At 33.4% G+C, this 27,218-nt stretch overlaps 15 protein-coding genes and 1 non-coding gene across 16 annotated transcripts; 10 read left to right on the forward strand and 6 right to left on the reverse strand.

The window, feature by feature from the left end:
• Window positions 1-23: 23 nt before the first annotated feature.
• On the forward strand, window positions 24-875 carry NAEGRDRAFT_73464 (uncharacterized protein; the record flags this gene model as incomplete). Its single annotated transcript, XM_002671359.1, has 1 exon — window positions 24-875. One exon carries the CDS (start codon window positions 24-26, stop codon window positions 873-875), a length of 852 nt encoding a protein of 283 aa, XP_002671405.1.
• Window positions 876-1,402: 527 nt separating this feature from the next.
• Window positions 1,403-2,956, reverse strand: NAEGRDRAFT_73465 (uncharacterized protein; the record flags this gene model as incomplete). The annotated part of the gene is made up of 1 exon (XM_002671435.1): window positions 1,403-2,956. The coding sequence occupies one exon, from the start codon at window positions 2,954-2,956 to the stop codon at window positions 1,403-1,405; it is 1,554 nt and encodes a 517-aa protein (XP_002671481.1).
• Window positions 2,957-3,314: 358 nt separating this feature from the next.
• On the reverse strand, window positions 3,315-4,349 carry NAEGRDRAFT_73466 (uncharacterized protein; the record flags this gene model as incomplete). Its single annotated transcript, XM_002671436.1, has 1 exon — window positions 3,315-4,349. One exon carries the CDS (start codon window positions 4,347-4,349, stop codon window positions 3,315-3,317), a length of 1,035 nt encoding a protein of 344 aa, XP_002671482.1.
• Window positions 4,350-4,421: 72 nt separating this feature from the next.
• NAEGRDRAFT_81501 (Catalase, putative) lies at window positions 4,422-6,152 on the reverse strand (the record flags this gene model as incomplete). Its single annotated transcript, XM_002671437.1, has 3 exons — window positions 4,422-5,785; window positions 5,847-5,975; window positions 6,121-6,152. 3 exons carry the CDS (start codon window positions 6,150-6,152, stop codon window positions 4,477-4,479), a joined length of 1,470 nt encoding a protein of 489 aa, XP_002671483.1. The 3' UTR covers window positions 4,422-4,476.
• Window positions 6,153-6,578: 426 nt separating this feature from the next.
• Window positions 6,579-7,571, reverse strand: NAEGRDRAFT_73468 (uncharacterized protein; the record flags this gene model as incomplete). Its single annotated transcript, XM_002671438.1, has 1 exon — window positions 6,579-7,571. The coding sequence occupies one exon, from the start codon at window positions 7,569-7,571 to the stop codon at window positions 6,579-6,581; it is 993 nt and encodes a 330-aa protein (XP_002671484.1).
• Window positions 7,572-8,699: 1,128 nt separating this feature from the next.
• Window positions 8,700-9,773, reverse strand: NAEGRDRAFT_52864 (uncharacterized protein; the record flags this gene model as incomplete). Its single annotated transcript, XM_002671439.1, has 1 exon — window positions 8,700-9,773. The coding sequence occupies one exon, from the start codon at window positions 9,771-9,773 to the stop codon at window positions 8,700-8,702; it is 1,074 nt and encodes a 357-aa protein (XP_002671485.1).
• A 598-nt stretch (window positions 9,774-10,371) lies between these two features.
• On the forward strand, window positions 10,372-11,586 carry NAEGRDRAFT_52865 (uncharacterized protein; the record flags this gene model as incomplete). Its single annotated transcript, XM_002671360.1, has 1 exon — window positions 10,372-11,586. One exon carries the CDS (start codon window positions 10,372-10,374, stop codon window positions 11,584-11,586), a length of 1,215 nt encoding a protein of 404 aa, XP_002671406.1.
• Window positions 11,587-12,392: 806 nt separating this feature from the next.
• Window positions 12,393-14,042, reverse strand: NAEGRDRAFT_52866 (uncharacterized protein; the record flags this gene model as incomplete). The annotated part of the gene is made up of 1 exon (XM_002671440.1): window positions 12,393-14,042. One exon carries the CDS (start codon window positions 14,040-14,042, stop codon window positions 12,393-12,395), a length of 1,650 nt encoding a protein of 549 aa, XP_002671486.1.
• Window positions 14,043-14,515: 473 nt separating this feature from the next.
• Window positions 14,516-16,020, forward strand: NAEGRDRAFT_73472 (histone deacetylase; the record flags this gene model as incomplete). The annotated part of the gene is made up of 5 exons (XM_002671361.1): window positions 14,516-14,702; window positions 14,747-15,027; window positions 15,072-15,678; window positions 15,725-15,748; window positions 15,791-16,020. The coding sequence occupies 5 exons, from the start codon at window positions 14,516-14,518 to the stop codon at window positions 16,018-16,020; spliced, it is 1,329 nt and encodes a 442-aa protein (XP_002671407.1).
• Window positions 16,021-16,705: 685 nt separating this feature from the next.
• NAEGRDRAFT_81503 (uncharacterized protein) lies at window positions 16,706-20,851 on the forward strand (the record flags this gene model as incomplete). Its single annotated transcript, XM_002671362.1, has 1 exon — window positions 16,706-20,851. One exon carries the CDS (start codon window positions 16,706-16,708, stop codon window positions 20,831-20,833), a length of 4,128 nt encoding a protein of 1,375 aa, XP_002671408.1. The 3' UTR covers window positions 20,834-20,851.
• A 502-nt stretch (window positions 20,852-21,353) lies between these two features.
• NAEGRDRAFT_60912 (uncharacterized protein) lies at window positions 21,354-22,454 on the forward strand (the record flags this gene model as incomplete). Its single annotated transcript, XM_002671363.1, has 2 exons — window positions 21,354-21,415; window positions 21,479-22,454. 2 exons carry the CDS (start codon window positions 21,354-21,356, stop codon window positions 22,452-22,454), a joined length of 1,038 nt encoding a protein of 345 aa, XP_002671409.1.
• A 213-nt stretch (window positions 22,455-22,667) lies between these two features.
• On the forward strand, window positions 22,668-23,477 carry NAEGRDRAFT_73475 (uncharacterized protein; the record flags this gene model as incomplete). The annotated part of the gene is made up of 1 exon (XM_002671364.1): window positions 22,668-23,477. The coding sequence occupies one exon, from the start codon at window positions 22,668-22,670 to the stop codon at window positions 23,475-23,477; it is 810 nt and encodes a 269-aa protein (XP_002671410.1).
• Window positions 23,478-23,730: 253 nt separating this feature from the next.
• NAEGRDRAFT_73476 (uncharacterized protein) lies at window positions 23,731-24,990 on the forward strand (the record flags this gene model as incomplete). The annotated part of the gene is made up of 1 exon (XM_002671365.1): window positions 23,731-24,990. One exon carries the CDS (start codon window positions 23,731-23,733, stop codon window positions 24,988-24,990), a length of 1,260 nt encoding a protein of 419 aa, XP_002671411.1.
• Window positions 24,991-25,053: 63 nt separating this feature from the next.
• On the forward strand, window positions 25,054-25,125 carry NAEGRDRAFT_t641. Its single transcript has one exon. It is a non-coding gene; the product is annotated as a tRNA-Glu (tRNA).
• Window positions 25,126-25,287: 162 nt separating this feature from the next.
• NAEGRDRAFT_73477 (uncharacterized protein) lies at window positions 25,288-25,785 on the forward strand (the record flags this gene model as incomplete). The annotated part of the gene is made up of 1 exon (XM_002671366.1): window positions 25,288-25,785. One exon carries the CDS (start codon window positions 25,288-25,290, stop codon window positions 25,783-25,785), a length of 498 nt encoding a protein of 165 aa, XP_002671412.1.
• Window positions 25,786-25,945: 160 nt separating this feature from the next.
• NAEGRDRAFT_81504 (small GTPase) lies at window positions 25,946-27,112 on the forward strand (the record flags this gene model as incomplete). The annotated part of the gene is made up of 1 exon (XM_002671367.1): window positions 25,946-27,112. One exon carries the CDS (start codon window positions 25,946-25,948, stop codon window positions 27,110-27,112), a length of 1,167 nt encoding a protein of 388 aa, XP_002671413.1.
• Between the last annotated feature and the right edge of the window lie 106 nt (window positions 27,113-27,218).

Genomic DNA, 27,218 nt, shown 5'->3' on the forward strand with positions numbered 1-27,218 from the left:
CACCAGGTCTATTCAGATCCGATATGAGACTATTCCAGGCAGTGAAGAAAGATTGCTTGACCCATTTAAAAGATGTAGTTGTGTTTTCCTCTTTAGGACCAGAATTTGTACCTTCTCTGATATCTGGAGCTGATTTAGATGGTGACCATTTTTACATTTTCTGGGATTCTGAGCTTGTGGAGAATATACAATGTGTTGATGAAAAGGAACCATCATCCATATTATCGAATACACCAGTCAATAATAACTCATTGAATACTTACAATTGGAGCTGTCTCTATACAAACATTCCAACTTTTTCAGAAGATGTTATCGACAATGTTGGTTTAGAGGATGAATTTGATAATTATGAAATAGCCATTAAGAAGTCGTATCAAAAATTGCTATTAGCTCTTGACACTTTCAAATATTGCTCCTTCTCTCACTTACTTGAATTGAGAAGAATTTTTGTTGATTACTTTGCAATTAATTGGGCAAACAATAATGAATATTACAATATCATGTATCAAATCGCAAATGCCATTACCTGCACCATAGACGCTCCAAAACATGGACAGTGGAAAGAATGGAAAGACTTTCTGCCAATCATATCAAATATTCCAAAAAGCCCACATTATTTACTTACAGGGAATTGTACTATTTCACATTCGATATTTGGTAAAAATGTAAAGATTGAATGCAATTATGATGGAAATGGTGGCGAAGCTTTTTACCTACTATTCGAAAATTGCCTTAAGAAATATGATTTAGAAACGTATGACCCTATTTGGACATCTCCAACTCTTGAAAATCCAATTGCAATAGATATTCATGATGACACCAAGGACTACAGAAATAATTTAATCAGTATTGGATCAAGCATCAAATCAAATTGAAATAATAATAATCATAAACTAACTATTAAAGACATGTTAAATATTATTTAATTTATTTATTAACACCTGGGAAGGAATCAACGTATTTAATCTTAAAATCAGGGAAGGAATCAACAATTTTAATCTTGTAATCAGGGAAGGAATCAACAATTTTCCATTTACCTGCAGAATCAGGGAAGGAATCAACAAGTTTAACTTTGAGATCAGGGAAGGAATCGACAATTTTAACTTTATAATCTGGGAAACTGTCAACGAATTTAATCTTTCCGTAAATCTTGGAAACGTCTGGAGCCATTGTTTATTTGTTTTTTTTTGATCTAATTAAAACTACATCTTTTCTAATCAAAATGATTTTATTGGTTGTTGTGAAATTCACACAACATCATGTTCTGACATGTTCCAATAAAAAAGGAAGAAAATGATGCTTCATCATTATATCCATCAATCGAGTCAGTGGTTACAATATTAGAAACTACAGATATTTTACAGTTTCAAGTTGATAGGTTTTTATTTTAAACCAAGTTTAATTACAATTCATCCTTACGAGTTGTTGGTGTAAGGATTTTGAGGTAAATTTCAAGGATTTTCTTTTCTGATTGAATGTATCTGACAGCACATTTCTGAGACATGGTCACAGGAAGTCTTTTTCCTAGTATTGATTCATTTTCTTGTATCATTTCAATAATATTATCCAATCTTTGTTTGATGAGTCCTCTAATTGTTTCAATGACAATCTTTTCATTTCTATCCGAAATTGGGTTGATTAGGATTTTAGCAATCATGTCTCTCTTCTGATCCAATGGTGCTAATGAATTGGCAATATCAGAGAGGGCCTTAATTTCCACTGAATCACAGCTCAATATTCTCATAATGGCAATAATATTCGGATCAAATATTTCACTGAGAGTATGTTCTACTAAATTAAAGCTATCATCATTATAGTAGAGAGTTTGTGTGAGATGATATTCATCAAGGGAGGTCATTGAGAGTAAACGCACTCTTTGATTGTTGAGCTTCTTATCGACAGTGGACATTCTCCTCATTACAGATTCTCTCATATCAATAACAGTGATAGTATTATTCAAAAACTCAATTTCTGGATCATCCAATGGACAAAAACCATAATCCATCATGAGAATATGATTCAGTGTTGGAGTTAATTTTCCATACTTTACAAAAAGTTGATTTCCAGCTTTGACTCTCTTTGATGTTTTGAAAATGAGCTCATTGGTCTTCTTGTCAGTGTAAGAAATTACATTTGCACCAGTCTTTGAAAAGTTAATAATATCACCCAATGGAACAAAACATGAACGATCTGTCTTGATTCTGTAATCATAAATCGAGTGAATTCTAGACCAACTGAGAGAAACAAAATGTTCAAATAATCCAAGAGTAATTGAAGAAGTGTTTCTAATTGGTTCTAATACTGTCAAATCATTCAATAATGGATTGACAATTTTTTGAAATGAATTGGCAATACTTTGTCTTCTTGTAAGAGCTGATGGAAGTAATGTAGACCCCTTCAATAATGTTAATTCTTCTCCACCAAAAAGGAATGCTACTTTTGGACCTTCATCACGAAATGGTCTTGGTAGAGATCCAATATATGGAGTGAATTTGACAGCATCAGCATCAAACTTCATTTCAGGATTGCTTGATTGAGCCAAATTAAATAAATAAACAATCATCAAAACCATTGCATTAAAAATTGACAAATCCCCTTCCTGTAATCTCTTTAAAGTATCCAATGACTTGGCATTCTCATGTTTAAATAATTTTTCAAATATAAATTTCGAATCCAGCAAGGTCTCTTGTTTTAATTTAAACAAAATTGTATTCTGTTTAATATCTTTAGTGGCAACAAGTGCCTTTCCAAAATCAACCACTTGTTTAATTTCAAATAAATTATCATTCACCTCCGAATGTTCCTCTTCTCTCATCCACTTTGTCAATAAATTAAATCTTTCATCATTCGATGCCACAACAACACTCCAATGATAACAAAATACCATCATTGTCATCAATAAGAACATCATCACAAAATTCCTTGATGATGAATGATGAGCTTTCATGTTGGGCATTTTTTTTAATTATAATTTTATTCTCCTATTTAACATGATTGTTGAGGATTCGCTTTGATTGTTAATAGGAGAATTGCTGAAATCAAAGCTCAATATTTTCTGTTTCAACTTGATCGAATTTAAAGAAAATTCCATTTGAATAATTAAAGGAATGTTTTCTCCAAGTTAAATCTCAGAGAAATGTTAATCAAGATTGAAGCAAGGTTATGGGAATTGTCTGTTATTAGATAAGGTGCATAATAGAGCAAATTATCTGAAAAAGCAATAAAACTAAATCCCAAAAATCTCTTTTGACTATTTTCCTTTTTGAGAAATTCGATTCATATTTTCAAACTTTGAAAATCATATTATTCAATGTTTATTCACAATCATCAACAGAAGTGATGCTAACATCACATCTCCAAGTTGTTTTATACATTTTCCTTCTGATATGTTCTTCATATCTTGAAATGAAGAAATTATCTTTCAGTATAACTACTCTGCCTGATCTCCACTCAGTAACAAGTAGGTCTCCATTTCGGTCATTCAAAGAGATACCCAGAGGATAATCAACACCAGTAACACTCTCGAGATATTCTCCCTCAGATGTGAATATCTGTATTCTATCATTAAAGCTATCTGAAACATAAATATTTCCAGTTCTTTTCTCAACACAGACAGAACATGGCTCATTGAACTCGCCATTTTCCCTTCCTCGTTTACCAAAACTTTTGATAAACTTTCCCTCCTTAGATATTATTTGAACTCTATGATTGTATCTATCTGTAATAATTAAATTATCATCATTTCCGAAACAAATATTTCTTGATTGAATAAATTCCAAATTCCCACTTCCATGTTTTCCAAATTCCCTCACATAATTACCGTTGGAATCTAAAACAAGAATTCTATTATTTGCTTGATCACAAAGATAAATATTTCGCTCCTTTGAATTGAAATCAATAGCAATTCCAGAAGGTAAATTAAAACCACCAGTAGTTTTCCAAATTAATTTTCCAAAGACTGAATATTTGTACAATGTATTATCATTTGATCCAAATAATATTGTTGAATCCTCTGGATTGAACTCAATATAAAATGGAATATCTGCACCACAATCAATTTTGTATTTCCATTCGTATGTATTTAACTCAAACACTTGAATAGCGTTATTTCCTGAATCACAAACAAATATCAGTTCTTGATTATTATCTACGCACATATCGTATGGATTGGAAAACCTTCTATTTACTCCCAATATTTTCTTATAACAGTATCTTACATTGTTTGTGTTGATCATCACTTCCTTCCCGTCTTCTTCTTCGACAACCGTTTGCCAATCTAGTTCTTCTTCCTCTTGCAAATCATCATCATCGTAGAACATCTCATCTGTAAAATCATCATCATCTGACATTTTTTTTGATTGTTAACCAGTAGTCAAAGAGATAGAACTATTTTGGATTTGCTTTCGTTTACAATTTTTCCTCCATGTTCACCTTTTGCTTTATTGAACCATTTTTAGATTAATAAATAGTTTTATTTTACAAGTTTTGCAAGCCCAACAATTCAGCAATTCTACGACCATAATCCTTATCAGCCTTATAGAAGATTTGTAATTGTCTCAATTGAATTTCCTTCTTGGCATTCTTCAAGTGCAAAGCAATATTGTGAACAAGTCTAGAACGATCATATTCAGTCATAACTTCACGATACAAAGTACCAGCTTGGACGTAGTCATCATTTGGATGATTTGGCTTGGAACGAGTAATGGCACCTTGAACCTTAGTTGGGTGTTCAATCAATTGCTTAGCTTCATATGGACCACCGAATGTGTTTGGTTCATAGTTTGGAGCAGAACCACCGTTACCATTGACAGTCATGGAACCATCTCTGAATTGACAGTTCAATTTAGCCTTAAGTGGAGCATTAATTGGAATTTGAGCATAGTTAGCGCCCAATCTATGTCTGTGAGTATCTGGATAAGAGAAAAGTCTACCTTGGAGCATCTTGTCAAGGGATGGTTCAATACCAGGAACCAAGTTAGATGGAGAGAATGCAGATTGTTCAGTTTCGGCAAAGTAATTGTTTGGATTACGATTCAAAACCATTCTACCAACTGGAATGAGTGGATAATCCTTGTGTGCCCAAACCTTAGTAATATCAAAAACATCAACTTTGTACTTGGCAGCATCATCAACTGGCATAATTTGGAAATAAACCTTCCAAGCTGGGCTGCTTCCTTGCTTAATTGAGTTGAACAAATCACGAGTAGCATGATCTGGATCTTCACCAGCCAAACGAGTGGCTTCTTCAACAGTCAAATTCTTAATACCTTGTTCAGTCTTGAAGTGAATCTTAGCCCAGAAAGCTTCACCTTGTGAGTTAACCAATTTGAAAGTGTGACCAGAATAACCGTTCATGTGACGATAAGAAAATGGTGTACCTCTATCACTGAACAAAACAGTAAGTTGGTGAACTGATTCTGGAGTCAAACTCAAAAAGTCCCAGAATGCATCAGGATCCTTCAAGTTTGATTGTGGATTTCTCTTTTGGGTATGGATAAAATCTGGGAATTTAATAGTGTCACGAATGAAGAAAACTGGAGTATTATTACCAACAAAATCATAATTTCCTTCTTCAGTATAGAATTTAACAGCAAAACCTCTTGGATCTCTATCAGAATCGGCACTACCCTTTTCACCACCAACAGTGGAAAAACGAGCAAAAACTGGAGTTCTCTTACCAACACGATTCAAGAATGCAGCCTTGGTGAATTTAGTGATATCATGAGTGACTTCAAAATAACCATGAGCACCAGCACCCTTTGCGTGAACAACTCTTTCTGGGATTCTATTATAATGCAACAATTAAAATGTATAAAATTAATAAAACAATGTCTTATAATACTAACCTTTCACGATCAAAGTGGGCCAATTTGCTGATCAAATAAGTATCTTGCAAAAGGATTGGTCCATTATTGCCAGCTGTGAGGGAATTGTTGTTATCAGCAACTGGATGGCCAAATTCATCAGTCAAAGTACTGTTGTTGTATAATAATATTATGAATGATGAAAAGCATTTTAATATTAATCAATCGACATATAATTTTAATGTGTCGTAAATTAAAGAAGATAGGAAAATTCGCACAAAATTGATGAGCACTAGGTTATTGCTCTGAAACCTACCTGGTGTAATCGTAGTTAAAGTTGGTAGACATTTTTTTTGTTGGAGTTTTTCTGACGAGCACAAAATCCCTATTCGCCAAACAAACGGAGAAAAATTATTGTAAATCATATGCCAATCATGGCCTGCATTCTCTCTTCAATGTTGACAGAGACCCTTTTCGTAGTTGAATAGATTGAAAACCACTCGTTCAACCCAGATAAGTGCCACTTTACAGAGAATCCTCTTAGAAGATAAAACTTCAAGCTTAGACAATATTTGGTTCTCGCACAAGAAATAGCTGGTTACAAACCATTCATTTGGTGTTCAATTGATCATTTCAAGTAATAGAAATTAATTGAACTATTAACCTTTTAGTGGTTAAATTTGAATATAATACTTCTAAACATAGAATTCTCTAGTGTCCAATTTATTAGTTTGTACATTTAAATAAGTTATGTGATGAACAAATCAAACAAATTTACAGATGGTTAGTGATTTGTTTTGGTGGTAAATCTTTGGCTAGAGATGATGCTGTTGTTTCCGACCTGTTGTTTCTTCCAGACTTTGAAGGAGAAGGATTAATAGAAGTAGACTTCCTCTTCTTTGATGTTTCACAATCAGGGCAAATATAGGTGCCAATAGAGTTTGCTTGATATTTCTTTAAACCTAAACATCTTCCATGAAACCATCTATTAAAAGGTAATGTTAATAAATATAAGATAGTAAAGAATACGTACTTATCACAACGGTCACAAGCGATCATCCAACCATAAGAAGCTGGTCTGTTACACTTGCAATAGAGTGTTTCATCCTCTTCACTGGAATCGTTTTCAGAATCATCAGAGTCTTCACCACTATCAGAGTCACCTTTGTCTTCCTTTTTCTTATTGGCTCTATTGATAAATTGTCTTCTCTTTTTGTTTGATGAATTTGGTGAATCTGTAATAGAGGAGGTTGAAGAATTGGTATTACTACTACTACTACTTGTAGTTGGTTCCTTTCTATTTGACCCAGAATCTTCAGGTGATGAAGAATTACAAGTAGAAGAAGAAGTAGTGGTGGTTGTGGATTCGTTAGAGGGCGAGTTTGAAGCTGATACACTTTGAAGGTGTAATGATGCTAGGGCATCAATTGTTGTTGAAGTTGGTGATAAAAGTGCGGTAAGAGGTTTTTCTGTTTTTACCTCTTCTTTGATAGGGGTAGAAGGTGGTAAAGTAGAGTTATCAATGGTGGTAGTTATCATCATAGAATCGTTACTACTATCCAAAGTATTTTGATTATTATTATCACTTGGAGGAGGTGTAGTAGTTGTATTAATTATGGTTGGAGGTGTTGTTGGTTGTGGAGAATGTTGAGTTGGAGAGGTTGTCATATTAAATTCTGGGTGAGTAGGAGAGGTCTTGGATTGGGAGTGGAATCTCTTTTTTAAAGGGACACTATTCATTTGTTCTGTATATGATTCGTATTTCATGGTGATGATGGTTGGGAGAACTTATATATATATTGGAAATATTGGATGGGAGTATTTAAACAATTAATATTGAAATACTGGTGAATTTTAAAAGTATGATGGTAGGTTGGGAGAAACTACAAATAAATCCTTTGGCACAAGTGTTACGGTTTTAAAAGTGTTCCGTTTGTGTCTCTAATTCATAGGATTGGAATTGATCTTTCTTGTATATTACCAATAGGTTGATGATCCTATGGATTGGTTGGTAAATTTAAAAAAGTATTGCTAAAAGTTGGAGGGAAGTATGTTGTTTGAAGTATCTTCTTGCAACTTGGGGTGAAAGTGTTGAATGGATGTATTTTTTTTCTCTGGAGAGTTTTGATTGCAAGAGAGGGTGGAGTTGGGTTACAATGGCAAACACAAAAAACGCGCTCTTTTTTGCTAGCTATTTTTGATTTTAGGACAACAAAGAGGGACTGTAGTGATTAGTGCACAAAAATGGCGAAGAGACAAAATTTGTGAGAATCGAATCATGACAATAACATATTGCTCTCAAGATAGAAGCACTTTTCACCAACATTGATTTGTTGGTCTTGTAAATAAACAATTAACTATTATACGGTTTCAAATAATCATCTTTGTCAATTCAAATAGTCTTTTTAAACTCATTAGACGACAAATAATTAAAGGTTTCTTGATGGCCATTATTTACGGAGTTAGTGTCTTTGAACATTGTGGTTTTTCAGAAACTCTTAGAAACCTTGTTTCACTCCAGTTAATGGATTGATAGGAAATTATTCTTAGTACTATCTACTATTAGCTGATCCTTCCATCAATATATTATCTTGATTTCATCATTAAAGCCTGTTTTGCGAAGAAGAAACCCGCAATCGCAAGGCATCAACGAGTTGATTTAACGCACTTCCATATTCCTTGTTACCGAATATCTAGGATGAGTATTTTTTTAAAACTGTTGGTCTTATTAATACTTTTGATGGTCCATCAAAAGCAAGAAACTCTTGTAGTAACTTTTTTAAATAATTGAGTATGGACACGACAAATTTTGCTCCAATATCATTCAAAATCACTCTATGGATTATACATTATTACTGATAGTTCAACTTGAAAACTAAACCTTCATCTTGTTTTTTATTTCTCTTCTTGTTTTTCGGCAATAGTTTCAGGAGGAGTTGTACTGTCTTGTGTTGTTGTGGAACTAGTAGTAGCATCAATTGGTGGAGTAGAGGTGGTTTCAGTCTTTGAGTTTTCGTCGTTGTTTTCTGATTGTTGATTTTCAGTTTTGGTTTCTTCGCCTCCAATTATTTCAGTTGATGTAACGACATCAGAATCAAGATCATCACTCATGAGGATTTTTTCTGATTCTTCAGTAATGGCTTTCATTAAATCGACATCCTTCTCTTCATTAGAAAAAACAGTCTCTGGAATGCAATAAATAGTGTTACTTTCATATTCTTTCTTTGGTGCGAAACCTTCCAATTTACACAAGTGATTAGAATAGAATTTCAAAGAATAGCTGCAAGTACTTGGTTCTTCAATGTCACCAACAAAGTGAGCACTTGCTTCACCATGAGCATTAGGATTGGTTAACTGCCTTCTCTTTAAATCGGTGGCACAATACATTCTCAATTCTAGTGTTCTTGGTTGTTTTGTCAAATCGCATGGTGTTCCCTTTTCGAATGGAATTGAAATATAGCTCTCCTCTGGAGTTTGCTCATTAAAATTGATATCAAAATATTTGACATTCTTATTGGTAGGTGATTGTTCCTTACTATATCCTAAAAAGTATTCATTTGTGACAGTATGTTGCTCTTGATGGAATTGTCTTACAAATTTGTTAAAACAAAATTCGTATAACCACCAACCAGCAATTCTGAAATAACAATTACTGATAAATTTTGGGAAAATATTTTCAACAATTTCCTTCTTAATTCTTTCAGTCTTTTCTTCAAGGGTTTCTTTTTTCACAGTTTCCTCAGATTGTGAATTATTCTTTTTAACTGGAATGTGACATCTGTGAAGTTCCTTTTCAAAATTCATATATACAATATCCATATTTTCAACATCCGATAAAACATTAATATTTTCTGTAATTTTAATCTTGTATTTTGGATTAATATCCGACAATAAATTATTAGAATTACTAGAAGATCCAATTTCTCCATTCGCAGATCCAAAACCTATTAATAATAATATACACATCATTGCTAATAAACCTATTGTACAATATTTAATCTCCCGATGATTGCACCATGATGATAAAGTGTGGTGAGACAATGTTGATGATCTCATTTTTTTATATTTTGATAATTATTGAATTTTTTTAATAATAAATAAAAGATCAAAAGGCAAACACGTGTTTGAATGAAGATGTGGTAATCTTAAATTCAAAGAAAAAGGAGCTTGTGAGTTCATACTTTCTTACTATCTATTGTTTTAATTATGAAATGCAAGAAATTCCAATCAAAACTTAGAAAAAAGGTTCTCAATGTATTACATCAGTATATACATTATGACTTAATCTTTCTGGGTAAGTGATGATTTAGTACTATTATATTAATTTAAGTTTGTGTTTTTTCTTAAAAAGGTGGAAATAATGCTCCATTGACAGTTGATGTTGGTGTTTCAGGAATTGTTAAGGTAATTGATAATTTTAAGGATGAGCAAAATGGCTCATATGTTCAGTTTGATGGCACTCCATTAAATTGGTAATTTAATGCAATCATTAATTTTAACTTGAATTCTTCAATTTCAAGATTTTTCAAAAATCTGCAAGAATTTCTAAAAATAAAAAATAAAAAAAATGAGTTTTCTCTTTGGCAGCAAGAAAAAGGAGAATTTATTTGATAAATTAAACCAAAACAACAATACAGTTAATAATGTCTATGGGGAGACAACGGGTCTTCTCTCGGCACAATATAGCTCGAGTACGAGTGGAGGAAGTCCTCCGAGTAATAATCAAGAGAAGGCTAATACAATATTTTCAGAGTTGAGTTCGTTCAAGCCTCCAGAGGGTGAACATAATTTAAATCCAATACGGAGTGATTTTGCAATAATGAAAAAACAATCTTTTAAAAAGGAGGAGGATTATTTTACTAAACAAAACGAGGAAAAGAAACCAGTACAAATATCATTGCAAGAAAAGGTTCACGGATTATTTATTGATTTATCGTATGCTTTGGGAATTTATGGAGTACCATCACATAGATTGGAAATGCATTTGAAAACATTATTTGATTGTTTTCCATTGGAGAAATGTGAATTTAGATATACACCATCAAGTTTGTGGTTTTGCTTTACCCCAAATTTTAATTTAAATAGGAATGATGAATATGAGGAGGGAGATGGAATAGTTACTCATAACAGTAATGCATACCTCTCTAAATCAAAGTTTTATGTTGTAAAATTGGATGAATATGATTTGGAAGATATGGATTTGGTTAAATTATGTGAGTTGGATCAATTGGCTTCGGAAATTCCAGAGTTAATGGCCGTTACAGAAAATAATCCTGAATCACTTTCAAATTTAATTGATGATTTAAGAGGAAGAATTAGAACAATTATTTCGAGATATTCTTTTGTGAGATCTGCTATCAGATTATTTATTGCCAATCTTATTTCAGCAAGTATGTGGGTAATGTACTATGATGGATCATGGATGGAAATGTTGTGCGGTTTAATCGTGGGCATTGCAACAGGAATTCTTGTTGTAATTGCTGAAAAATATCCATCTTTTAATAGAGTCAATCCATTTATTTCTGCCATTGTTGCAGGTACAGTTGCTTCTCTTACTAAGGTTATTTTCTCCAAAATGTTGACTGAGGAGGACAGGGGCAAATATCCATTTTCTGTCTTTCTGGTGACACTTTGTGCACTATTCGGTTTGCTTCCTCATGTCAGTTTTACAAATGGAATATCCGAGTTGGCTACAAAGAATTTAGTTTCTGGGTCTATGAGAGTTTTCTACGCGTTTGTTCTCATTCTACAGGTATGTTTTAATTCATTTGCACAATTCTAATAATGCTGAATTTTTCAGATGGGATTTGGAATAGTTGTTGCTGATAAGATTAGTTATTTATTCAATATTTCAATGTTGGAGGAAAATTATTTCAAGAATGGACAGGATGATAGAGAGGAATTACCACTTTGGCTTGGATGTCTTTGTTTACCTACAATCATTCTGGGTAATTATTTGGATTACAAATTGCCCATTGTTTTCAAGGATCCAAATTCTGAGCAACATTTTTATTCTGACAATGATGTTTTTTACAATTTCACAACTTTTTATCATTACATGATTAGAAAGATCAAGACCATTCACTTGCCAACATTTGGATTTGTTGTTCTAGTTTCATATGCTGTCTATGTTACAACCACAGTAACAGATGACTTTGTTGGGGAGGAAATGTCTTGTCTTCTAGGAGCTTTTATTGGTAGGTTATTAATTTCATTTTGAAACTCAAAATTAATAATAATTAATAATAAGGAGGAACCATTGCTAATATTTATGCGTATGTAACAAATAGACCAGAGTTGGTCATCTCAATCAAGTAAGTATTTATTCATAAGAAACAACTCATTCTCTTAAACCCTTAGTTGTTTGGATTTACTGGTACCAAGTACTTATGGTGTCACAGGCATTGCTAAATTTTACGATAGAGATCAAAGTGATGAGCTGCAGTCTGGAATCAAGTTTATTGCTGACTTGTTGGTGATCCATCTTTCTTTATCTATTGGTTTGCTTCTTTCAGATTTAGTATCTCCAAAACAGAAAACAAAGAGTGGGAGTTTTACAATAGTATAATTTAATTAAATAGTTTTTGTTTACAATGGAATGTTGGATAATTTCTTGGTTGGATTTTCCTTCTTCTTTGTTCTTAAAATTTCCAAATCTTCGATAATTCTTTGTCTAGTTTCGTGTGGCTTGATAACATCATCCAAGAATCCACGTTCAGCAGCAAGAAGTGGAGTAGCAAACTTATTACGATAAGTTTCTTCACGATCCTTTTGAGTTTCTCCTTCAATACCCTTAATAATTTTAACGGCACCTTCTGGACCCATGACAGCAATTGTGGCAGTAGACCAAGCATAGTTATAGTCACCTCTCAAGTGCTTTGAAGACATGACGTCATAAGCACCACCGTAGGCCTTTCTAGTGATAACAGTAATCTTTGGAACAGTAGCTTCAGCATAAGCGAACAAAAGCTTAGCACCGTGACGAATAATACCACCGTATTCTTGAGCAGTACCTGGCAAGAAACCTGGAACGTCAACAAAGGTCAAAATTGGAATATTGAAAGCATTGGCAAATCTAACAAAACGAGCAGCCTTAATAGAAGAGTTGATATCCAAAACACCAGCCAATTCGCAAGGTTGGTTAGCAATAATAGCAACAGTTTCACCATTCATACGAGCGAAACCAGTAATAATATTCTTAGCATAATCTGGCATAATTTCAAAGAAAGCATGATCGTCAACAATTGGCTTAATAATTGAAGAGAGCATGTTATATGGAGCATTAGTATCAGATGGAACAGCAAAGTCCAAACTCATATCCTTTCTATCAACTGGATCATTTGTAGCAAGAAGTCTACTTTCAGCATTTTCTCTGTTGCTTGATGGCAAATAGCTGATGAATTCTCTAGTGTATTTGATTAATTCAATATCATTGTCAAAGGCACGATGAGCAACACCACTGACTTGAGTATGAGTTTGAGCACCACCCAATTGTTCGGAAGTAACAGTTTCACGAGTGACAGAGTGAACGACATCAGGACCAGTAACAAACATATAACTTGTGTTACGAACCATGAAAATGAAATCAGTCATTGCAGGACTGTAAACAGCACCACCAGCACATGGTCCACAGATCAAGGAAATTTGTGGAACAACACCACTAGCATTAACGTTACGTTGGAAAACTTCAGCATAACCAGCTAAACTGGCAACACCTTCTTGAATTCTAGCACCACCAGAGTCATTGATACCAATAACTGGAGCACCAACTTCCATAGCCTTGTCCATAATCTTACAAATCTTTTGAGCATGAGTTTCAGAGAGAGATCCACCAAAAACAGTGAAATCTTGACTGAAAACAAAAACTAATCTTCCATTAATTGTACCATGACCAGTAACAACACCATCACCTGCTGGTCTATCCTTTTCCATTCCAAAGTCAGTGGCTCTGTGTCTAACAAAAGCATCATATTCTCTGAATGATCCTTCATCAACGAGAAGATCAATACGTTCTCTGGCTGTAAGCTTTCCCTTTTGATGTTGTTTTTCCATTCTTTCAACACCTCCACCAAGTTTTGCTTCCTTTTTAACGTTATCAACTCTTTCTTGAAGTGTTCGCAGAATTTCTGGAGGAGCTTGTTTACTTGGAATGTCCATCACACCAGAAATATCAATTTCTGTTGGTCCTTTACTACCGGAAACTCTATTCAATTGTTGGGAGAACATTCTACTTCCCATCATGCAGGAAGTACTCTTCAACAATGAAGTATTGAATAATTTTGATGATTTACGAAGCAACATTTTTTTTTTAAATTTTTAAATTAAAATCGAAGAATTTTCAAATCGATATTGTCAAGCCCAAATTCTGCTCTCTGATAAAGTATTAGGCTTTGTGGCGCTCTTTCAAAGATGCCACACCAAAATGCAGAGAATTTTACTTGGTCATTTTCTGATGGACTCCTTGCGACGCACATTGATTTTGCGTGTTTTGAGACGTGCGTTAAATTGTAAACAAGAGTTCAGGTTTACAGTGAGTTGTTAATAATAACAAGCAGATGGCCTCTTGACAAAAATCGAACAAGTTTTTCCTTAATTAAATCTTGAGGTCTGCTTTAAGAATGGCGCCAATTGTTTTTATTGTTATTTATCGTTATTAGTTTCAAAATGTCTAACAAAAAGTGGAACAACAACAATAAATTAAATTTAAAAAAATGAAAGATAATGATAACGATTATCATACTATCAAATATGTTCACAGTGAGAGGTATTTGAATGCCTGTTCAAAACTACCAGCATATAATAGACATTCGGAACAACCTTATGGTAGTGCTGCTAATTTAATACAGGAGGAAATTGATGAATTACCTTCAAGATCGGAACTTGTTCATTCTCTGATAGGTTAGTGTGATGATTGAAATATAATTTGTTGAATATGTGAGAAGAGGCTTTTGGAATTTTGGAAAAAGTGGAAAGCATTGAACCAGAAAAGGCTCTGATGAAGGATTTACAAATTTATCACTCAAAAGAATACGTTCATGCATTGTATAAAATCGATAAAAGTTTGAAAGCAAGATCGTCATTGGGTGATAAAGAGGAAGATATGAGTGATGAAGAAGTATCGAGTGATGAATCTTCAAATAGTGATAATGATGATGCAACTGATATTGAGGAATTAAAAAAACAATTTGGATTGGTGGATGATGCTCATGATTTTAAGGGAATGGTATGGATAAATGAAATTGGATTTTATTGAAATATTACAAATAGTTTAATTATGCTCTTTATATTGGTGGGTCCTGCAATGCCATAGCAAAAGAGGTAAATCACTTTTTGAAGAGTAGCTCTAGTGAGGAACGATTGACCATTTTGAATTTTGAAGGTGGAAGACATCATGCAAGAAAATCAAGGGCAGCTGGATTTTGTTATGTTAATGACGTAGTAATGCTATCATTACTGATTAAAAGAAGGAAGATTCTATGTATTGATATAGATATACATCATGGTGATGGAACTGAAGAGGCTTTCTTTAGCAGTGAGAGAGTATTTACAGTATCATTCCATCAATTTGGACCTGGACTCTATCCAGGAACTGGTACCACTGATAATAATGGAACAGGTCGAGGAAAATATCACAATCTCAATGTGCCACTAAAAGAGGGATTGTCAGATAAGAATTTTGAGAGAATTTTCACTTCAGTAATTGCAAAATCATTCGAAAAGTTTGAACCAGAAGTTGTTATTCTAGTGATGGGAGCTGATAATCTGAATGGAGATCCTCTTGGTACATGGAATTTGAGTTTGGAAAGTTTCGAATATGTAACCAATTTTGTAAAGAATGAGTTAAAGTCAAAGGTAACGATTATTGTTGGTGGAGGTAAGTTTCGAATATTTTCTCAATTTGATTTACCAAAACAATTTAGGTGGTTACAATTACATACATACTGGTAAGTGTTTTCTTTGTGAATATCTTTATTGAAATCTTAAAGCTATTGCCTATGCTACAGTTTCGAACATGATGGTAAATAATTGTAAATTACCAGAACTTATCCCAGAACATTCATTCTTTGAATTGTACAAGAGTGTTGGATTTTCATCAAATGTTAACCATGGAGTAAAGAGGGATGAAAACACTGAACAATATCTCAAAGAAATCGAACAACAGTCAATCAAGCAAATTGATAACATCCCTCCAAAATCAAATGCCGCCCAAATTTAATATTATATTTTTTTAATTAAAAATGTCTCTATTCGAACAAATGACAAGTGCCGAGCCATTATTCTGGTACTTGAGTAGTGACAGTAAATCAACTCAACATACAGATAATCCTCATCCTATAGAAGAAGAACTTGTTTTAGAATATTTAGAACATTTCCAATTACAATTATTTTCAGCAGTATCAACAGAAGGAGCAAAAGAAAGGGATGTTCTTGCTCGGGAATATGAATTATCATTGGAAAGACAACAACAAAACATGAATTCAATGTACCGATCTAATAGTCCATCAACAAGTTTAATGGCTGATGAATATACTGAAGAAGAGGATGAAGAACAAATTGAATATCAAGATGAAGAAGCTGCCCTTCAGGAGGAAATGGATGAAGTTGGCAGATCAATTGTTTTTGATTTAAATGATGGATATATTGAAGATATGGATGAGGTGATTGAACCATCATATGGTGGGCAGGATTTAAATGAGAGTTTCATGTAAATCACCATTCTTGAATTTAAAAGAAGAATTAATTGTAAATATTTTGAAATACTTGATAATGTAAGATATTCAGTTACTATAATATGTTGAGTCAATTATTATTGAGCAAAACACAATATCCCAGTCAACCAAACTATTATTGCCATTTAAATCTAAATAAATATGGCAAGCTTCAACTTTCATCTGAAAAAAATGTCAGAAATTTCACTCGTCCATGATGAGATTAAATTGCTGATAAATTCATCCACATGCCAACTCACCGACGATAAACAACTTCTCTTCAACAATATTTCTATTAAAATCAGTGCATCTATCAACAGTGAAGATGAACAATTGTTGAATATTTCTCTCACCAATAATGAACAATTTTCCCTTTCAACAATTCTCTCCATTTTCAATCATAATCAATTCAATAATGAAAAGTTGAAAATTGATAAGGTTTCTAAAGAGTTTTTTAATGCCAAGTTTTTGATCAAGTCCATTTCTATACCAAAGAAAAGTTCAACTTACAAGCCATTCACGATCAGTATTGATTTTGTGATCGAGGATTTGTCATTCCTGTCAAAAAATCTTCCTGAGCTGTACAAGAATGAAAATTTGAAAAATCTTGAAGCAGAATTGAAAATTAATAGTGCCGATAGTATTTCATGTTCTTTTAGAAATCCAATTAGAAACGAAAAAAACAGATTAGTTTTAATAGATCCAGTCCTAGCTCTTAATACGAAAGTTACATCTAGTGAAATTTCATCCAAATTTGATTTGAATGCTAAATGCAAACTTAATTCTGGTATTCCTACTTTGGAATCAGTAGAGTTGAGCAATGTTGAAATGGATACTGATGGAAACGTTTCTGGAATAATTGTAAAATGGGAAAATGCTCTTGGAATACCCAAGATGGTGATTGAAAATGCTTTGGTTTCTTTTAATTATTCTTCATTGAGTTTAGAGCTCTTGATTGAATGCACTGTTCGTGCTGGAACGCATGATTTCAAATTTAGAGGAATTCTCAATGATGATATTCAGGCATTGGTTGCCACACGTTTGGATCCAATATCAATCAAATCAATTTCTCGTATTTTTGGTAAATTGTTCAATTCGGGGGAGGAAGAGGAGTCAACAGATGAAAATAGTGAACTTTTGTTAAAAGATTTAACATTTTCCATCTCAACAACCGAATGTGCTTTTAATGGCTTTTCTATCAAGAAGGGAATTGTCATTTCTTGTAATATTTCCATCTTCAAACTCATAAAAGAGTTGAAATGTTCTATTCAATTCAACCCAACCACACTTTCATTTCTTGGTTTAGTTCAGTTAAATCAAGATGAAGAATCAATTAATGCTCTGATGCAAAAGCTGAATTTACCATCAACTGATTTATTCAAGCTGAAGAAAGAATCACTTACACTCTTCTTCCAATATAGCATTTTGACACCAACTACTATTGCAATGGGAATGGATTGTAAAATTCAGTTCGCTGAAACTGGTATTGTATTAGTGAGCAAGATTTATTTTACTACCAAGTTGGACAATTTTATACCTCAATTTATGATTGTTTGTGGGCTGGATAATAGTTTGAATTGTGAAGTTCAGGAAACTCTTCCAACCATATTAGCAGATCCCAAGAAGGAATCTTCAATGGTAGTAGCAGCCACTAATAACTCATCAGAGAAGAAAGGAATTTCAATTCTTTTCAAAGACAAACCAGAAATTCAGACCCTAATTCAAAAAGTCGAGAAATACATTAGATTCAAGAGTGGTTATATTATTTTAAGTACTTTGGATTATTATTATGCATACGAAACCTCAAGAAATAAGGACTTACTTTCTATGAATTCTATTGGTGATCTCAATTTTGATATCAAATCCAATACTTTAAATCTCATATTGGTATTAGAATCGAATAACAACAAGTGGTATGAAATGAATGATCAACTCAAATATTCATTCCAATTTCTTTATTTACTGATATCATCAAGATTGGTAAGAAAAGATGATATGATAAATACTGATGACTATCATTATGTAACATCCCAAGAATTTAGTATTAATTTTGATACAATTTTAAGAATGGTTATTGGAAATGGCAGAAATATGTTACAACCTGCTCAAGTTGGTTTGGGTGTTGAGTTCAGAAACTTGAAATTTCCACTTGGAAGTCGTCTAGCATTCGTACCAATGTCATTTGCTCTATCTTTCTCTCAAAACACAGAAGTTGTGTTACAGGTTGGTGTTGAACTGATTCCTGTAAATGTATTCGAAAGAGTTTTGAATATTCTAAACGAATCAATAGAAAAAGTATTGGATATCGCACAAGATAAGAAAATTACTGTCAAGATAGATGAAAAGCCATCGCCATTACTATTTTCCCTTGAAGGAATCATCAGCACGACTGATGTCCAATTGACTGGAAGAATGCAAGGAGATTGGAAACATCCTTTTGGGTTGAAATGGCTCACTGCTATCAGTGATTGTGAACTTGGAGTAGACATCAATTATGCAACGATTGCAACAACAGGCCTGCCTTCTGGAGCTTCTATTCGGTGTAATGCAACTTTGGTAAATGACAAAAAGTGCGGAATGTACCTCTCGATTAATGAGAATATTGTGGACGATTTCATTATATTATACTTGGAAAACTTAGGATTCAAAGATATTGTGCAATTGACCGAACTAATGATTAATGTCAAGTTTAGTTCAATTAAGGAAGAATACGAATACATTAGAATTGTGAAGGCAGGCATTGGACTTTCTGCAAAGACCATGATGATTAGAGACGGCTACACTACTCTAAATATTGCTTCAGGTGATATGGTTGTCAAACAGAGAAAGATTCCAATGGGTATTACTCTCTTTTCTGATATTTTGATCGAATTACCAAATATCTTGAATGGTCAAAAAATTGAAGGAATAATTGCCTCAGTTATTTCTCCGAAATATGGAATTCAATTGTTTGGCAAGGTTTCTTCATTCAATTTGTGGGATGGAAACATTGTTGTTAGTGGATTTAATATTGACAAGAAGTTACAACAAAAATTGATTGTTGTTGAAAATAAGAGTTTGAAGAAGGAAGAATCTGAAAAGGATAAAGTTGATTTCAAACTAATCCAGGATTTATTTCCATCATCTACTTCTGAGAGTGGTGAGAAGAATAGCAAACTAATTTCAATTGAAAATTGCCCTGAAATTTACCTCAAATTTATTCCAAATAATTTTGAATTACCAGAATTTAAGGTTTCTGGTATGATTGAGTTTTTGGACATGTTCAAATTTGGAGCTGAAGTTATGTTTAAACCTAGTTCAGGAGAGTGTTCTTTTGGTGCCGAAATTGAACTTGCAGAAGGAATTAGTGTACAATTCAAATTTTCACAAACTGCTACAGGTCCAAAAATTAAAGGAAAAGTTAAAGGACTTGAGAAATTGGCATTCCTCATCAAACATGCCATTGAAAGTTTCAAAGCAGCAGGAAAGAAGAAGGAAGAGCCAATTCCAACTTCTTCCAATGAACAAATTGAAAAAGAAATTGAAAAAGAAGAGTCAACCCTGAGAAAATGTTTGGCATTCATCAAGGATAAGCTTCATGCTGAAGTTGAGTTGAAAAAAGCCCAAAAGGAATTGAACACTGCCAAGAGAAACTATTCGAATAGTATCAAGAAGGAATTATCTAAAATGGGAAATGAGATTTTGAATATCACCAACAATATAGCAGAAACTGGAAAGGATGTTTACGAAAGATTAGGAAATATTATTGAGAAGAATGTTTTAAATAAGTGCATTGATGAATTCAATAAGAAACAAGAAAATTACGAAGAGTGCATTCATGACATTCAAAAAGCAATTGAAAACTTTAAGAATATTCTATTGAATGATTATTGTAAAAAGAATAATCAACTCATGAAGAGCATGAATACTATTGAAGAAATCAGAAAGAGTGTTTCAAAGAAATTATCTACACTATCTCATCAAACTCGTGAATCTCTATGCTCAGGAGCTGTCTACCTCATTTCCTTATTGGAAGTTAGATTTGAAATTACAAATGTTGACTTTTTAATTATCGATCATGTATTGGCTCTCAAGATTGACTATCACATGGGAAGAGATTCCACAGAAAAATCAATCATTCTCAAGAATGTCAACCTAAGAAAGTTGAAATCAATAGTTACTGACATTGCCTATCACATTATCGACACCTCCTCTCCAAACACCTCTTCAATTGACAAACAAGAACCACAAACAATTACAGCTGATAACAAACAAGAACAAGAAAACACTCCAACAAGCCAACCAAATAGAAGAAAATTTGGTTGTTCCTGTTTCAGATAAATTTTAATTTCCTCTGATATCCAATTATTTTTCTTCTCAAGATTTTTCCAAGTTTTTTACAAAAATTTAACAATAAATTCAAAAAAAATATGAGAACGTTCTATGGACCTAACCGTTATTTATCTGGAGCAACCAGGAAGGAAAACACAGCTGCAAAAAGCACTACACCAATCAACTCTGAAACTTTGATCACAGAAAGAAAGCTATTCATGATTGAATGTAGAATTGAAATTTTAAATTTACAATCGTCGACGGAAAGCAAGAAGGAAACTTTAGAATATTATGAGAATAAATTGGAGGAGGCTAGGAAATTTCTAACCTCGGAAACCAATGAAGAAGAATTTACTCAACAAGTTATTGGAGAAAATTCCATTCCCAATTTGGAATCATTGAAAATTAAATTACTTGATTGTTAACTCTAGTAATCACCGTGTACCAAGTTCCGAGGAAAATGATGAACCTTGATCTATTTATTTCTCAAACTTTTCTTTCATGATCGAAATAAGAAAGATCAAAAAAAATGCCAATTACCTTTGAAGTATCATCTGTTAAAGCAACCCCAGTTAGAGATTATCACCAACCGTTTGTTGTAGAAGAGGTTCTTCCGAATCAATCTAACACTGACAATTATTATGTTGGACAAAGGCAAGAGAAAGTAACCTATCAAAAAATTAGATCAAGTTTAGATGCTTCTCCTGTAAAGCCTATTGCATTGGGAAAGAATTCATTTGTGATGAGTGCTGCTATTGCCTATTCTAGTCATCATAATTGGGTAATTAAACCAGATGATGTATGGCTTGCTATTTGTACTCAATTTTCCAATTATGTAAATGGAAGATCAGAAGAATTGAGAGACAAATTCGTGGATTTTGAAGGAAAGAAACAATTAATTGTGTATGGAGGAGGTACTTTGATGACTGCAGATTATGCTTCTCTTTCATTAGATATGACAACACAAATTGCAAAGAATATTAAGGATCCAAGTGTAAGAGAATGGATAATGCCAGATTTTACAACAACTACCGAAACAGATCGAATGATTGGTGCAGTTGTATTAATGGCTGCTATGAAAAATTATTTTGATTACATGTTTAGTTTGTGTTGCAATTTACCAAATGTAACATTATTGGGCGAAGTTGAGGATTGGGTTTCAATTAGAGAAAGAGCAAATAGATTATTGGAATTTGATACAAAGGAAAACTGTATGAAAAAATGGTCCAAACTATTATTCCCAGTTTTGGACAAATTTGTGGAATCTATTAAAGGAAATCCTGATAAGGAATGGTGGAATAGAGTTGCCCATCATTGTGGTGGTGGATCAGGTCCTTCCTATTTGTCTGGTTGGATAACTTCATTTTGCGTATTCTCAGATAAAGGTCATTGGGTGGGAGATCAAAAATCTGTGAATATTTGGGGGGAAACAACCACAATGGAATGGCCTATTATTGATCAAGATGTTATTCCAAGAGGGTATGTCAGTGTTCCAATTGTTGTCGATGATAACGGAACAATTTATGACACTGAAATGTTTGCTGGACATATGTCTACAGAGCTATTAGAAGATGGAAAGACTCTTAAACCAAGAGCTGATTGGGCACTCTTTGTTGCAAAGAAAATTTAAACAGCTTCAGTGTTTGAACTCCACCCATGCCTTTTTACCTTTTCATCTTTTTTTTATAGAACAAAAAAGCTTAGGATTATGCCATTAGAACAGAGGAGGTTCTTCCTGGTATCTCAATTACAAACAATTTATTATATTTTATCGGTTTTAATTTATGGACGAAAGTCTGTTATAATAAAAGTTGAACCATTTCATCATTTAAAAAAAGTAAAAATGAATTCACCAGCTAACGCTAACACCTTACTCTTAAAAACCTCAGAGATGAGTAATTGGTCAAAATCGGATCTGTGTTCGTTTTTTTGTGCCTCAAGAAAATGCAACGGTCCAGAATTAAGACATTGCAGTGCTTGGGTATTATTTCAAATAGGCTTTTCAGGCTACGAGTTACATGCAGCAATAGAAAGTGAGGATAATTCCGTGATAGAAAAATTGGTAACTACCTACGGACTCTCACAATATTTTCATTTAGAATTTATTAGAATAATTAGTTGGGCACGAAAATTAGACAAACATGGTTCCTATGAAATAGAACGAGTAGATTTTTCCCAACGTATTGGTGCTACTTTTATTCATGACAAAAGGTCTATCTTTCAAATCTTTAAGGAATCTTTGGAGCTCTGGACTGAAAAGATTAAAGATGAATCAAGTAAGCAAAAAGCACTTTTGAAAGACTACTTTAAAAATGTTTTTCTACCAGATAGATTTGAAGCATTTAGACGAAATGATTATGCTGGATGGACAGGTCATTTTGATCCATTTAGGCATCCTGAAAATAAGGGTGATCATCTAAGAGAAGCTCTTTCAAGAAATTGTAAAGTGGGGAAGGGAGATCAGCTGTTCACCATTCTTCATTTAATTGATATTTCGACCAGTGGAAAAACCTTTTCGATTTTTCATCTTGCTCATTCTTCCACTGAAGATGTTGACCGATTTTTTGTTGTTTATCTTTATCCAAATACTAAATTATTTGATGCTTTAGATTATTGGAAACAATTCAAACTTTATAAAAATAATAGAAAATGAGAATATAGAATACAGTAAATGGCTTGAGAGACAAAAGTTTAAGGTAGTTTTCGCCTTTGACGAGGCAAATAATTTAACATCACATGGAGTGGGTACTGTTCATATGAGCAATTCAGAAAAAGGAAATCTTTTCCACGCTGTCTACAAAGTAATCTCCAGGTTCAATAATCCTGTGTTCCTTGGGACGACATTTCAGATTTCAGCAATCCTCACTTCGGAAGAAGGAAGGTTTACCAACCAAATTGTTGGTAAAATGTATCCGTGGTGTCGCCACGACGTAAAGATTGTGCTCAAAGAGAAATTCAATTTTAATTCAAGTCAACCTTTTCCACATTTGTATTCTCTGTGTTATTTACTTTCAGGCTCCCCTGAGCATTTAACATCATTCCACAGACTTCTTTTAAATGATTTAAAATCTGAAAAAACAACTATAAGCCAATCCATCAGAAATTGCTTATCAACAATTATTAGTAACAAGGAAGATAGCTCAAGGAAACGATTGGATAGAATATTTTCTAATGAAGAAACAAGGGAGGAAATCAAAGAAACTATTTTCAATCTGCTTTTTGGAGAAAAATACATTGTGCCTCAAGATTCACTTTTAAACAACATTGTTGGAAAGGCATTCATCGAGACAGCCTTTGCACATGTGGTTCAGGTTGGTAAAAAGGAGCTTCACTTTGATATTGTTGACCCAATTTCCTTTTCAGTATATTATCAAACGATGTTTAAGAATTATAGAGGTCAATTGTGGAATCATCTCAGAAAGAATATCAAGAAACAACAGAAGGGAATTGTATTTGAATATTTTATGCATTTATTAATACTTGAAGAAAGCGAAAAGTATGGAAGTATCAGAGATTGTAAATTATTTGCTGGCTTGCCAAAAAAGGAGTTTGAGAATTACAGTTTGAAAGTTAACAGTTTCGTACGCGCTCCTGTTTTCTCTGAACAAAGTATTGAAAGAAATGAAAGATTATCTGGGTTGTGGGTTACTCAGACTGACGGATTTTTATTAGACAATTTAGTGAAACCAGACGACAATATCGGTCCTGATTTAGTATTTTATTTAGACAGCCAAGAAAAAGAGAAATTATTGGTTTCTACAAGTTTCAGTCTTGTTTCAGATCCTAAAGATGACAATCAAACAAATAATGCAATAAGATTATTTGAAACAACAGATCCACAAAGGATTGTAAATAAGAATGGAGAAACAACAATTGAGAATCTGGAATATTCACCTCATAAGATTGGAAACAGTTCTTTAAATGCCTACAAGAAATGTATAAGATGGTTGGTTTGTCCATTCATGAAACCAGTTGGAGTGAAATGGCTGCAGAGTAATGGCCATGAAGAATTGGCTAATCCCTTCCAATCTAACCTTCATCATCTCCTTTGGACAACAAGAAATGAACTTGACAACTGTATTGAAGGTTGGTTTGATAAGGGATATCACTCTGATATGGTTTATATTTGGGACTATTTCAAATCCAACCATGCAACAAACGAGTAATAAATAGTATCAATATTAAGATGTCATTATTATATTAAGATAATATTTTCTACATGAATGAGATCCCGTGTAGTCCAATGGCTAGGATACCTGGCTTTCACCCAGGAGGTCCGGGTTCAATTCCCGGCATGGGAGGATAATTTTTCATTTTGCTTTTTGGCCAATCAAAATCTCATAAAACACTCTGGCCCAAATTACTTCACGCAACGCCATTGGCTTTTTATGGAAATATACTCGGGTTACTGATAAATTTTAGGTTCGCTTGTGGCACATGAGATTAGTATCTTACTAGAAAAAATGTTAAAACAAGTGAAACGTATTTACAAAGCCACAAACCCTCAGCACCAACAAGTTAAAAGATTTTTCACCACTTCTCTGGTCAATCATGAGCTCAACAACAACAAAATAACGATTTCCATTCCAAATCTTTCAGATTCGTCTCCTCTTCAACAAGAAGAATTTCGTCTTGCCAAACTTCACATTTCTGAAATGGATGTCATTAAAAAAGAACAGCTCAATGCTTCATTCAAATCAAGCAGCAAACAGGCCACAGTAGTAGATTGGAAGAGTCAACACAATGGAATTGTTGTTCGTCTATTGCACAAGGAAGGACAAGTTGTAAAGAGTGGTCAACCTTTTTACGAATTGGAATTGAGTGAAAATCAAGAAAATGAAGAAGATCCATTTTCAAAATTAACCAGACTTTGGAATAAGCTTCCTCCAGCTGCTAAATATGTGATAATATTTGCAATTATCTGTGAGTCACTAGTGTACATTCGTCTATTATTCTTTTAAAGCTCCGTGCACCATTAATTAATCTTTTCTGACGGTTCAACCGTAGCAAAATAGCATTCAAAATAAAGCCTTTCTTCCCTATCTCTTGTGTAAAATGTAGATGATTGGTTACCACACGTATCATTACAATGCCAATGTGACGTTGAACTTTACAAAAAAAATGCAACAACAAGAAATCTTTCAAATTTTACCCAATGAATTGATCGGAGAAATTATCTGTGGCCACATTCATCATGTTGAACTAATTTTTTCGCTAAGAAATGTCTGTCGCTACTGGAGAGGTATTTGTCATGAATTAATATGGGATCACTATCAAGAAACAATTTTAAATCTCAACAAGAGTTGTAAACAAGTTGAGGATTTGGATGATTTTCTAGATTCTAAAGAGGGAAGAAAATTCACCAAATATTTACTCCGAAAACAAGTTTATGAACTTGCTTGCAAATTATCAATTATTGGGTCAGGAGATGGGGAAGGTAACAAGCAAATTATTGCCATGAAAGAAAAATGGGTTGATGAAGAATTGAGAATTTTAAAGGGTTACTTTGAAAGATATTCTGATTTACAAGAATCTCCAAATATTGCAATTGTGAAACCTCAACAACAACCATCATCGAAGGGCTTTTTTGGAGGGGCCTTGTCGTTTATTGGATCCTTCTTTTCAAGTAATACTCAATCAAACTCCCAATCAAATTCTCAATCAAATGCTCAATCAAATTCCCAATCAATTACCAGTAATGTTGTCAATAGTGCAACTCCAACTCAGAATTTACCTCCACCAACCCATGATTATCTCACTAAAGTACTATTGGATGGAGATTCTGGAAGTGGAAAGACTTCACTGCTCAACTGTTCCATGAATGGTTTGGTTGTGGAACAAAATGGCGCGTACTATCCTTCTATTGGCGTTGACTTTGCAATCAAAATGTTTCACTTTGGAGACACAACAAGAGTTAAACTTCAACTGTGGGATCAATGTGGTCCAGAACGTTACAGATCTATCTCCATGTCGTTTTATAGAGGCGCTGCTACTGTTTTACTATTGCTTGATCCTAACTCTTACAAAGAATATGCCATAAAATCACTAGAGGAGAGGTTGAAATCTATCAAGAAGCATGCACCAAAGGCAGAAATAATTTTCATCACAACAAAGAAAGACAAGAATCATGAGAGATGTATGTCAAATGAACAAGCAGATCAGTTTGCATTTGACAATTTTGGTGGAATGCATTTAGATATAACCAACACCCAATTAGAAGAACCAAAGAGAATTATTTGTTATAGCGCCTTACTCAAATATTTACTTTCCTCTAATATTTCTCCTTAATTTGAGAGTTAATCTAAGATCTCTCAAATCCAAATTCTAATTTATTGGACTTTTTGATTTAATTGTAAAATATTTACAAGTGGAATACCAGTATCGTATCAAATGT

Source organism: Naegleria gruberi, assembly GCF_000004985.1.
Source record: "Naegleria gruberi genomic scaffold NAEGRscaffold_61, whole genome shotgun sequence".
NCBI classification, from domain to species: Eukaryota; Heterolobosea; class Eutetramitea; order Acrasida; family Naegleriidae; genus Naegleria; species Naegleria gruberi.